A 12,768-nucleotide genomic window follows, 5' to 3' on the forward strand; every position below is an offset into this window, starting at 1 on the left:
ACAAAATCTGGGTGATGAGACAAAAACTGATAATTTGAGCTATTAACAATTAATAGCTCAAATCTATGATAGAGGAGAAATACCAAAGGAGTTTATGAAATCAAATAATTCCAATACCAAAAAAGAATAATGCAAACAAATGCAGCCAATTTAGCAAAATTCCACTAAAAATGATTCAAAATAGAATTTATTCAAAAATAGATTGTCTATTGGATGAAGACCAATTTGGATTCAGAAAGAATAAAGGAACAAGAGAGGCAATACTCTGTTTAAGAACAATAATAGAGAGAAGATTAGACCTTAATCAAAATACTTACATTTGCTTACTTGATTTAGAGAATGCGTTTGATAAAGTAAACCAGCAAATACTCCTAAATTGTCTAACTAATATCGGCATAGATTTAAGGGATAGGAAAATAATTTATCAAATTTACAAAAATCAAAATGGATGGATTAAAATCAATGATAAGGAGAAAATAATAAATATAAGGAGTGGAGTAAGACAAGGATGTATACTTTCACCACTTTTATTTAATTTATATATTGAAACGGCCATTCAGGAAACTAAAGATAAAATAAATAGTGGCATAAAGATAAATGGTGAGCAAGTCATGTGTATAAGATTTGCTGATGACATAGCTCTTGTAGCAGAAAACAGAAGAACGTTAAAAACAATGCTAGAATTATTAAATAATAATCTTGAAAAATATAAAATGAAAATCAACACAGATAAGACTAAAATCATTGTTACAGGCAAAATCCCTATCAATATAGAGCATGTATGGGGATTCGCTATTAAGAGGCGTAATAATTGAGAGTTTAACGAAGTCGTACCAGCCGGGTGCGAACATAAAGGACGTCAGCGAATCTATTCGACTGCAAAAACAGAGGGTGAAAGAGATGATAATAGTGGCAGGAACGAATGATTTGAAAGAGGACAAAATGGAAATGATAGAGGATGTGAGGGAGTTGTTTGAGGTAGCAAAAGAGAAGAGTGAGAGAGTTAGGATGGTGAGTATCTTACCGCGGTATGACAGCGAAGTGTTTAGAAGGAGGGCCATAATTGCCAATGACTTTATGCGTGGGTTATGCATGGAGAGTGGTGTGGAATTTGTGGATGTGTGGAATGAGTTCGATGGGCGAAAGGACTTATATAAGATGGATGGGTTACATTTGAATGGAGTTGGTGTACGGAGACTTGAAAGAGTGTTGATGAATGATGTGGAAGTGGATGTACAGACTCAGGGAAACTAGATTTATTAAGAGGGGGGGGAGTAGATATGCAGACTTTAGGGGGGGCAGTTAAGTGTATGAATGAGTATATTATGCCCGGGCGAGTACGACGGACAACAAATCAGAATGGGATAATTAGTATAAGGAATCAAAGTAGGGATGGGACAAATGGGCTTCTGCGATTCATGTACACTAATGCCAGGAGTATTAGGAACAAGAAGGAAGAGTTTTTGGCCATGATTGGCACTTCCAGGCCACAGGTTGTCGGTATTAGTGAAACATGGCTGACAGAAGATGATAAAGCTAGTGGGATTGAATGCGATGGGTATAGCGTGTTCAGGAGTGACAGGGTGAATAAAAAGGGGGGAGGAGTGTTATTGATGATAGCTGATGAGCTTCAGCCAAGGAGTATAGAAGTTGAACTGCAGGATGGGGAAAAAAGCACATTTGAGGCTGTTTGGTGTGAGATACAATCTAGCAGAACAAAATATACAATTGGGTGCTGCTATAGACCGGGTGATGGAGTGGATGGTGGGAATAGTATGCATAAGCAAATAGAAGAAATGAATGGAAAGAGGGTAATTATTATGGGTGATTTCAATTATGGTAATATTGACTGGAAAGAGGAGAGGGCACATGGGAGGAAGGAATTGGATTTTATGCAGTTATTAAGGGACAACTATCTACGGCAACATGTATTGGAAAATACCAGGGGGCAGAGAGTGCTGGACCTAGTAATTGCAACTGAGAATGTGGCTGTAACAAACATGACCTTGTTGCCACCAATTGGTGAGAGTGACCATAAGGTCATGACTTGGGAGGTGGCTAAAGGAGTCGAATTTACAATTAAGACAGGGTATATGTGGAATTATCGGGCTGGTAAGTATGACAAGCTTAGGTGTGTGCTTGGCTCAATGCCATGGCATGTAAAACTGCAAGGGCTGGATGTTGATGGTGCATGGGAGGTGGTCAAGAACTGTTTGCAGGAGGCAATGGTTGACTGTATACCAAGAGTCCGAATAATAAATCAGGTAGGGGTTAAATGGATAAATAACACTATTAAGCTTGAGCTGCAAAAAAAGAAACAATTGTGGAGGGAATTTAAGGAGAAGGGTGACCATCAGGTGCATGAACAGTATAAAGCTCAGGCCAGGATGGTAACAAGGGTGGTAAGAAAAGCAAAAGCAGATTACGAAAGGAAATTGGCCATGCAGGCTAAAGAGAATCCCAAACAGTTTTTTCAATATGTTGCAAGTAAAAGGAAAAATGCTCATGGTAGAATGATCTTAAAAAATGCTGAGGGTAGGGAGGTAACTGAATCAGTCGATGTTGTGGAATTACTGAGCGAGCACTTTGCAAGAGTATATCATCCAGGTGGTGGCCTTGCGGAAATGGAGGAACCAACAGCTTATACTGGAATTGTGATGAATGAGGTAGAGGTAACTAGTCTGTTACAGAACCTCAATGTCAATACATCTGTAGGATTGGATGGTATACCAGCTCGTGTCGTACGTGAAGCGGCAAAAGAATTGTCAGTGCCCTTGACCATTATGTTTAATTTGAGCCTCAGGACTGGGTCAGTCCCAAGGGGGTGGAAAGAGGGGAAAATAGTTCCACTGCACAAAGGTAGTTCCAAGGCTGCTGTTGAAAATTACCGGCCAATCAGCATAACAGGAATCATTATCAAGGTCTTAGAGAAAATAGTCAAGAGGAAAATACAAGATTGGATAGAAGAAAATGGGATACTGTATCGGGGACAGCATGGTTTTGTGAAGGGTAGGTCATGCCTCAGTAACTTGCTCACGTATTATAACACAGTGACGGCTGAACTGGATAAGGGTAATGGGTTTACAGTGATTCTGCTGGACCTTGCTAAGGCCTTTGACAGGATACCACATGGAATTCTAATCAGTAAATTGCAGCATATGGGAATGGACATAGGGTTGGTGAGATGGATAGGAGGGTGGTTGACGGAGAGATATCAGAGAGTGGTTTACTCAGGAGTAGAGTCCACAAGACGGCCTGTGACTAGTGGTGTACCACAAGGATCTGTTCTTGGACCACTGCTGTTTAATTTGTTCATAAATGATATAGGAAAGGATCTGAGAGGAACAGTTCATTTGTTTGCGGATGATGCAAAGTTGGGTAGGGCAATAGTGAATGCAGATGACGTCAAAATTTTGCAGGATGATTTGGATAGATTGGAGGTCTGGGCTAGGGAGAATGGATGTCAATTTAATGTGGCAAAATGTAAGGTTATGCATTTTGGGGTGAAAAGATGGGAGGCAGTTTACTGCATTGGTGGAACCGTGCTCCAGGAAATTGATGAGGCACGAGATTTAGGAGTGTTGGTGGATAAGGAATTGAAATTTAGGGGACACATTGCAAAAGTGGCCAAATCAGCTCATCAAATCACTTGGTTGCTGAAGAATACGTTGACAAGCAGAGACAAGCAGGTTATTGTTCCTCTGTATCGAGCCTTGATAAGACCTCATCTCGACTACTGTGCTCAGATTTGGTCACCTAGGTTTCTTCTTGATGGGGAGGAGGTGGAGAGGATCCAGAGGCGAGTGACCAAGATGATAGCAGGTCTGTGGAATGAACCGTATGAGAACAGGTTGAGGATTTGTGGGTTGCAAAAATTGGTTGATAGGCGGAGGAGGGGAGATATGATTGAGACATTCAAATTACTGAAGGGTTTCTATAAAATTAATTCAGAAGATATTTTTGAGAACAGGGCTGGTTGTGGGAGGACTAGGGGACATCCATGGAAACTGGGCAAAAGTGTGGTTAGTAAAGGTGTTAGAGCTGGGTTCTTTACTTTTAGAGTAGTGAATGAGTGGAATGCGCTCCCTGAGTCTGTGGTGGATGCTGTGACAGTGAATGAGTTTAAGGCGAGGTATGATAGATACTGTATGAATGTCGAATAGTTGTGATGAAAATGATTTGGGGGCTCCCTCGATGAGTCTAATGACTCCCTGGAGTTGCCCGTAATAATAATAATAATAATAATAGACATCAGCAGGAAACAAATAAACAGTGAAATTCTTGAAATATTTAGGAAGCCTAATAATAGAAGATGGCAGAACAAGAGAAGACATAAGATCAAGAATAAACAACGCAAAACTCCAATTCTCTAAGATGAAAAGCATTTTAAAAACTCAACATACAATTGAAAAATAAAATTAGTAAAGACACTGATATGGAGCATTGCACTGTATGGATGCGAAACCTGGATTCTAGGCAGAGAAGATGTAAGAAGATTGGGGCTTTTGAAATGTGGTGCTGGCGCTACCTGAACAAAATAAAATGGACAGAAAAAAAAAAAAAATCAAACCAACAAGTCCTGAGAGAGATAAACGAAACAAGAACTCTAATTAAATCGATCAAAATTAGAAGGGATAGGTGGTTTGGACATAGTAGTGGAGACGGAGAGTTGTAGAATAGGTGCCGTCCCTCGATGATGATGATGATTATTATTTGACACCTCCAGGGAGTCCAAAGACTCATCGTGGGAGGGCACCTATTCTACAACTCTCCGTCTCCACTACTCAACCTCATCTACACCAACGCCATCTGCTGTCCACCATTACTACTACTACTATTTCCAGAGACAATCACAAACATCCATGCCCATGGCGGGATTCGAACCTGCAGCCCTTTGACTGGAGAGTGGATACACTAACCACTCGGCCAACCAGGCTGGCAATTTATCAATTCATTGAAAGCAAATCTGTGCAGAGTGGGAGACAATGTGTTTGTTTTAAGATTCTGTATATTAGAAAACAATAATGAAGGAGAATGCTATATTTGGTTGATATATTTGAATTACTCAAAGGTGTAAAATTTGGAAGAGGAGGATGAGGCTTACCTCCTTTGACTACAATACTGTTTCCCATTCAAAATATGGGCAAAAAAGTTATAAATTTATCAAAAATTATATACTAAAGACTTGCCTACCACATCCGTTCACACTTCATGCATGCAAAACAGGTGAAACTCAGAACACAAGAACATCGACTTATGACAAATGACAACGTTTAATTGGTTATTGGTTGACACAATAACCAATCACAACTTCTAGATGCTATTGTCTCACCCTACCTCACCTTCTGAGCAGTTTAAAACTACTAGAACACTAAGAATTTGACCCTCTGCACCATCTAGACATTTTTTTATACTCAAAGGTGTATGCATGTTTGCTGGCCTGGTTGGCTGAATAGATAGCGTATCCGCTCTCCAGCCAAAAGGTGCAGGTTTGAATCCCGCTGTGGGCATGGATGTTTGAGATTGTCTGTGAAAATACCAGTGGTGGTCGGTGGTAGATGGCATTGGTGTAGTTGCAGTCAGTTGGTGATTGAATGGTGGAGACAGAGTTGTAGAATAGGTGCCCTTCCTTGATGAGTCATCAAGGAAGTATCTTCAGGACTGGCCTGAAGATACTTTCAGGCGCAAACTTTGTTTGCTCACACTTGGATAAAGGATTAAACTAAATTTATTATACTCTAACCAAGTGAAAAATAAACTTTCAACAGGTGCCTTCCCTCGATGAGTCCTTGGACTTCCTGGAGGTGTCAAATAATAATAATATATGTATTTTGAACATGCACCCAGGCTATTAATGCGAATGTGATGCAATATTTACACACTGAAAAGTGTCTTCTACTAGATTGTGTTTACTTTTAGTAATCAAAGTCGAGAAACAATTAGGGGAGTCTTTAACAGGAATAAATGCAAAAATATAATATCAGCAATATTGCTGCTATTCAGTGGATAAGCACTGCACGCCTAGCACACCTGGAATATTCACCCCTGATATATATATATATTTTATTTTATTTTATTTTTTTTATTGGTGTGTATATAATATATATATATATGTATATCTGCAAATAGAGGAAAAATGACCACAATGCTGACCAAAATCACAATGGATTGATAATATTATTATTATTATTCGTGACACCTCAAAGGAGTCTGAAGACTCATCGTGGAAGAAACCTACTGCAACTCTCCGTCTCCACCACTACACTGAACATCTACTACCAATCATCCACATTAATGCCATCTACCACCATCACAAGTAGTATTTTTTTGTCTTTAAATTGCTTGTGTTCTGAAGGTCCGATTTGTCTGTATGCAGGATGAAAAACCCGAGTTTCCAGGAAAAAAAAACCCTGCTACCTCTGTAAGAGATCTGCTAACTCACCTTCAATTGAAAAAGTCCATATAAAGATTCCTCCCGTAATGATGAAAATCGAACTTAGGCCTTTTCCAGTCAGGCTTATAAGAGTGACAGACAGTTTTGGAGTTACTTTGGAAATGCCTTCATCCAGCAGTGGATTAACAATAGCTGATGATGATATATATATATATATATATATATATATATATATATATATATATACAAATTTGTAAAAAAAATAATAATAATAATAATAAAAAAGAATATACTCAGTATTTGTGTTGAATTTTATCACACAGTGTAGTAATAATGTTTTAATCAATTTGTATATATTTAAAAATACTATATGTAAATAAACTTTATCATTGTCATCTGTTGAAATTAAAACAGAATTAAAAAAATTGATTAAAACATTATAGTAATAATGTTTTAATCAATTTGTATATATTTAAAAATACTATATGTAAATAAACTTTATCATTGTCATCTGTTGAAATTAAAACAGAATAAATGTTAAACCATTATCATTTGTTCTGTTTTTAACTTTGCTTATTTACAGCAAACAAAAAAAAGTACCTCAGAAGTGGGTAAATTTAACAACAACAAAAAAAATAATAAAAATAAAAAAAAAATACTGTTTTTTGCATCTTCGAAGTTATTAATAGATTTGTACTCTTTTAGCTGGGATTAGATATTGAAGAATTAGAGGATATTGAAGAGGATGCTGGGCTTGGTAATGGTGGGCTTGGGAGATTAGCTGCTTGTTTTCTCGATTCTATGGCAACTCTTGGCCTTGCAGCTTATGGTTATGGAATAAGATATGAATATGGTATATTTGCACAAAGGATTGAAAATGGTGAGCAGGTGAGAAAATAACTTTGGATTAATTATATTTTCTTTATCAGAATAAAAATTATTGAAATACTTTCCTTCATAGTTGCATGGTGATCAGCATTAATTATAATAAAATTATGAAGAAAATTACCATGCTAGAGTAATAACATGGTAGTTATAATATAAACCAAAATAATTACCAACATTTCAACCTTCATATCAAGGTCATCTGCTTCATTTTTATGCTAAAAAAAATGGTATTAGTGGTGACCATTCTGTGAAATAAGAGCTGAAATTATTGCCTAGAGCCCCTTTGCTTGAGAAATTGAAATGAAATTATGTAGGCTGAGTGTGTTCATACATATTCTTTGGAGTTTTAGGCCACAGTTATTATTACTATTAACATCTGACTTCCATGGAGTCACATCATGGGGAGAGACACACATCATAGGAGATACACACAATGCCCATCCAACCATATCTTAAACTGATTCAATGAGTCTACATTCACAACACACTCAGGCAATGCATTCCACTCATCAACCACTCTCCATGCATAAAACCTGCTTCTCACTCCTTTTCACACACACACACACACACACACACACACACCCTCTTTATATAGTTTCCAGTGATGGCTTCTTGTTCTTCCCCCTCCCATTCTATGAAAAATCTCTTCCATGTCAACCTGATAGCAACTCCTGACTACCTTATGTGTCTCAATCATATTTTCCCTCGTCCTCCTATTCATGAGGGTCTGCAACTTATATTCTCTCAATCTATCCTCGTATTCCACATTCCAAAGATGACTGACTACCTTTACGAATCTTCTCTGGACCCTTTCCAACATATCCTCATCACCATGAAAACTCAGCAACCAAGTCTGTACACAATAATCCATATGAGGCCTGATCAAGTCCTTATACAATGGCATCATAACCTCTCTATTTCTGCATGTCAAGCTCCTCTGCATCGTTGCCGTTATCTGATGTGATGTCTTCACAACTGTGCAATGTTGACCCTGAATTTCAGGTCCTTGTCCACCATCACTCTTAGATCTCTCATCTCCTCTACTTCTTTTCAACTTTCCCCACCAAGTATATACTTTGCATCCCATTGTTGCTTATCAAATCTCAAAACCTTACAGGTTGTAATATTGAATTGACAGTTCCACTTACCTGTCCATTCATGCAACCTATTCAAGTCCTCTTGTAAGGCCATAACATCCGCTTGACTCTGCATTGCTCTTCCCAGTTGTGCATCATCTGCAAACAGCTGCATATTACTAATTAAACCCATTCCAATATCATTAACATACAAATTGAACAACAATAGTCCTAAAACTGACCACTTGCAGCTTACTCTTTTGTGATAACCTTTCTCTTTTGTGATACCACACCCCCATATACAATTTTCTGATACCTATCTGACAGCCAGTCACTGATCCAACTCAGAAGTATGTTATTGAATCCCATCTGTTTCCATTTATTTAACAGCTTGTCATGTGGCAGTCTATCAAAACCTTTTGTAAAATCCAAGTACACCACTACTGTATATATGCATCTCCCCTCTACAAGGTATTTGTCACCTCATTATAGTACATAAGTTAGTGAAACATACCTCCCCTTAACAAATTCATGCTGATTACCACAGAAAATACTGCTGTTATCAACCTATTTCTGTATCTTACTTCTCACCAATCTCTCCAGTACCTTCACAACTCCAGATATACAGACCAGCTTATAATTTGAAGTTTCAACCTTATCACCAAATTTATGCAGTGGAATAATTTTACCCTGCTTCCACTTCCTTGGAATCTGTACTGTTACAAGACTTTTATTAAACAGGCGCACTAATGCTACTGCCAGTTCTCTGGAACATTCCTTTAAGATGTATAGTGATATGTCATCAAATCCTGTCGCCTTATTGACATCAAGTTTATTTATTTCCTCAAGTATCTCCTGCTCACTCACAATTAAGCCATTCTCTCTTATTCCTCTACACTTACGTTGTTCATGATTTTATCCTGATCAGGATGAAGCACCCTCATAAATTGATCACTGAATACCTTAACAATGTCTTCTGCTTTTCATCCATTAACATCATCTTACTATGATTATTCTTCCTTCTCCCTGCCACATATCAAAAAAACTTTCTAGGGTTTTTTCTTTGTCTGATTTGTCAATTTCTGCTCATGCTCTACTTTTGTTTTTCTTACTTACCGAGTCACCCTCCTGGTTTGTTCTTTATAATCTTCATATAGCTGATTATTACCATTATTCATCTTGTACTTGCTCCAAAGTACCTTCTTTTTCCAGATTTCATTCTTAAGCTTCACATTTATCCATTTTTACACCTAAATTGTTGTTTAAATTACGATGGTTAAATTAGTCACATCTTTCTATCCTTTGTTGTCATTCTTTCTTGACTTTCTCATTTCCTTTCATCGCTTTTCTTGTCTCTCCATTCTCTCACATTCTTCTCTCACTGCTTTTTTATTTTCAGTTATACCTGCTATTTTTAAACTATTATTTGCATAAATGAACATATAAAATCTTTTAATGTTTCTCCATTCATCCACCTCATTCTTCATGGCTTAACCATTTCCTTTCTCACTATTTCTTTCTCTCCACACATCCTGCTTTCACCTGACATATATTCAAACAATAAATTCATTTGAACCATCCTTCAGATCATCTCCTTCTGCCTCACTATCTTAAGGTCCAGTCAAATAATGTCTCTTATCTAATCTTCTCACCCTCAACATACTACTCATATCTGTATACTGGCACTTATCTATTTCCATCACATTCTGTTCATTACTGTTAGAGCCAGAGACATTAACTCTTAAGAAACCTAGTGCTTCTCAATGCCTGCATTTCATGTACATATAAACATTACTTGCTACATTTTTAATTTATAGGAAGTGTACAAGCCACAAACATAGTATGCTACAACATTTCCTCTCTGCTGCTTATAGTGTAGTTTTTGAATGGATGCAGGCTGGGCAATAATGTATTAGTAAACAGAGCACTGAAGGCCACCATAATGAAAATAATCTTTTTTTTTTTTTTAAAGAAAAGATTTACTGAGTATGTTATTGTTGATGATGATAATTATATTGAAAAGAAAAATGATATACAAAATTTTTAAAAATAGTGAAAGTCAAATTTTATTTTTATATGGATATATCAATGTAGTCAGAAGATATATTGTGGGAAGCCCACACTAACCTTTATACACAACATATATCATACCTTTCCTGAAATGTTCACTTTCAATCAGTTTACTGCAATCCAGTGCTATCAATATGATGCACAGTATGCAATATTTTCATCCTAAATTCATAACCTTACATTTTATAATATTAAATTGACAACCATTATCCTTTGCCAACACCACCACTTTATTTAAATTATCATACATATTTATCAACTGTTGCCTTCCACAGTTTTGCATCATTGGCAAACAATTTAATATCCCTCCCCCTAAAATCATTACCTATATAATTATAATTATTATTATTATTATTATTATGACGTAACACCTCCAGGGAGTCCAAAGACTCATCGAGGGAGGGCACCTACTCCACAACTCTCCGTCTCCACCACTCCACCAACCACAACTACCTTCATCATCTACACCAATGCCTTCTACTGCCGACCACCACTACCACTAGTATTTTCAGAGACAATCATGAACATCCATGCCCATGGCGGGATTCAAACCCGCAACCTTTTAGCTGGAGAGCGGATACGCTGACCACTTGGCCAACCAGGCCGGCATTTATATATTATTATACAAAATATAATTTGTATAATAATATACAAATTAAAGAGTAACAATCCTAGTACATAGCGCCTCCAGATATTACTACTCACCCTTATTTTTCTAGATTCCACTTCATTATACACTACTCTCTAGTGTATATTAGTTATTATTATTCAAAAAAAAAAAAAAGAAAGAACTTGAAAACAAGAACCAAACCTTGCAGGCTCACATGCAAAATCTGAGGCAGATATTGATTTATTAAGCCAGGGAGACATGTGAAGTTGTTTACAAGGATGGAGGAAATATAAACTTCACAGTAGACTCAAGAAGCCAAGGAGTAGCCTTGGAAAAGGAGAAATCATGTTGAAAGTTCAGAACATGTAAGTCAGCAGATGCACTGAAAGAATACAAAGACAAATATAAGAAAGCTACGGGAGTCGTCTGAAAAGTTCTTGGCCTAACAATGAAAAAACAAATTTATAATTTCAAAATTATTTTTATTTTTCCACATAATTTCTCTTAACACTAATACATTTATTCCAGCAATGTTCCAGCTCCATTATCCCATCCCTGTAGTGGTTCTCAGTAAGATCTGCAAAATATCCCTCTACAGCTGCAATCACCTCTTGATTCGAAGAAAAACGCTGACCACCGAGGAAGAGTTTTAGTTTTGGGAAGAGATAGAAGTCAGAGGGAGCCAAATCTGGGGAATAGGTTGGATGTTGCAACAATTCATAGTGCAGATCCCTTAATTTTCCCATTGCCAAAACACCTTTGTGGGCAGGTGCATTGTCCTGATGAAAGATTATTTTTTTCTTCTGTAAACTGGGTCTTTTCTCACGAATTGTTTCATCTAGTCTGGTTAAAAGATTGGAATAATATCCCAAAACATCAATACCATGACCTTTCCTGCTGATGGAACCGACTTTGTCTTCTTTGGTGCTGAACAACTGGCTTCTGTCCACTGTTTTGACTGGTGTTTGGATTCTGGTGTGTAATGGTGAATCCAAGTCTCATGCATAGTAATAAATCAACGCACAAAATCAGTTTTATTCTTGTTAAAATGCTCCAAGTACTGTTCAGAGATTTTTCATGTGAGTGTTTTTGATCTGCTGTGAACAATGCGGCACCCTTCTTGTGCAAAGCTTTTTCATTTGCAATTCTTCATGCAAAAATATATCCTACACGTTCTTTTGAAATGCCTATAGTCTTAGCAATTTCACCCTTTGACTCGCATCCAGTACCACATTGTGCACTTGATTAATGATTTCTAGTGTTGTTACACTTTTTGGATATTCTTTACGTGGATCATCTTCAAGGACCAGCTTCGATATGCTCCTTGGCCACTTAATTCTCCTGATTTAAATCTAACTGAACATTTTTGGGATTATGTGGAGCACAGCATCGGCATTCAACTTCACTGCTTCATGGAGTCATTGACTGCATGGGGGGATTCCCCCCCTTCATGCTTTAAAACCAGTTTCAAGCTTTGAAAGGGGTTTTAAAGAGATATGTTTAGCCTGTAGAGCAGAATTCCTTTATTATCTAACCTTTATGTAAACTTGTCACTCTATTACAAGTTTACAACCTTTCACGGATAATATCCACTTTAATTTTTTTTTAATGTAAATTGCCCTTTTTATGAAACATATATGCATGATTCATAAGAAAAAAAGTGTATGACCTCATTATTAAAATAATATAGATCAGAAATAGTTATAGAAAGTTTTTTCACTTGGTTAGAA

The 12,768-nt window shown here is 37.0% G+C and overlaps 1 protein-coding gene across 1 annotated transcript in view; it reads left to right on the plus strand.

Moving 5' to 3' along the window:
- LOC150102377 (glycogen phosphorylase-like) overlaps positions 1-12,768 on the plus strand; it is a 479,880-nt gene that overhangs the window by 78,411 nt on the left and 388,701 nt on the right. Inside the window, exon 3 of the mRNA XM_090399808.1 lies at positions 7,100-7,282. Within this exon, the coding sequence (XP_090255934.1) occupies positions 7,100-7,282 (183 nt within the window). The remainder of the gene's footprint in view (positions 1-7,099; positions 7,283-12,768) is intronic.

Source organism: Typopeltis vanoorti, chromosome 10 (genome assembly GCF_054136105.1).
Source record: "Typopeltis vanoorti isolate ZY-2024b chromosome 10, IOZ_Tvanoo_1.0, whole genome shotgun sequence".
Taxonomy (NCBI): domain Eukaryota; kingdom Metazoa; phylum Arthropoda; class Arachnida; order Uropygi; family Thelyphonidae; genus Typopeltis; species Typopeltis vanoorti.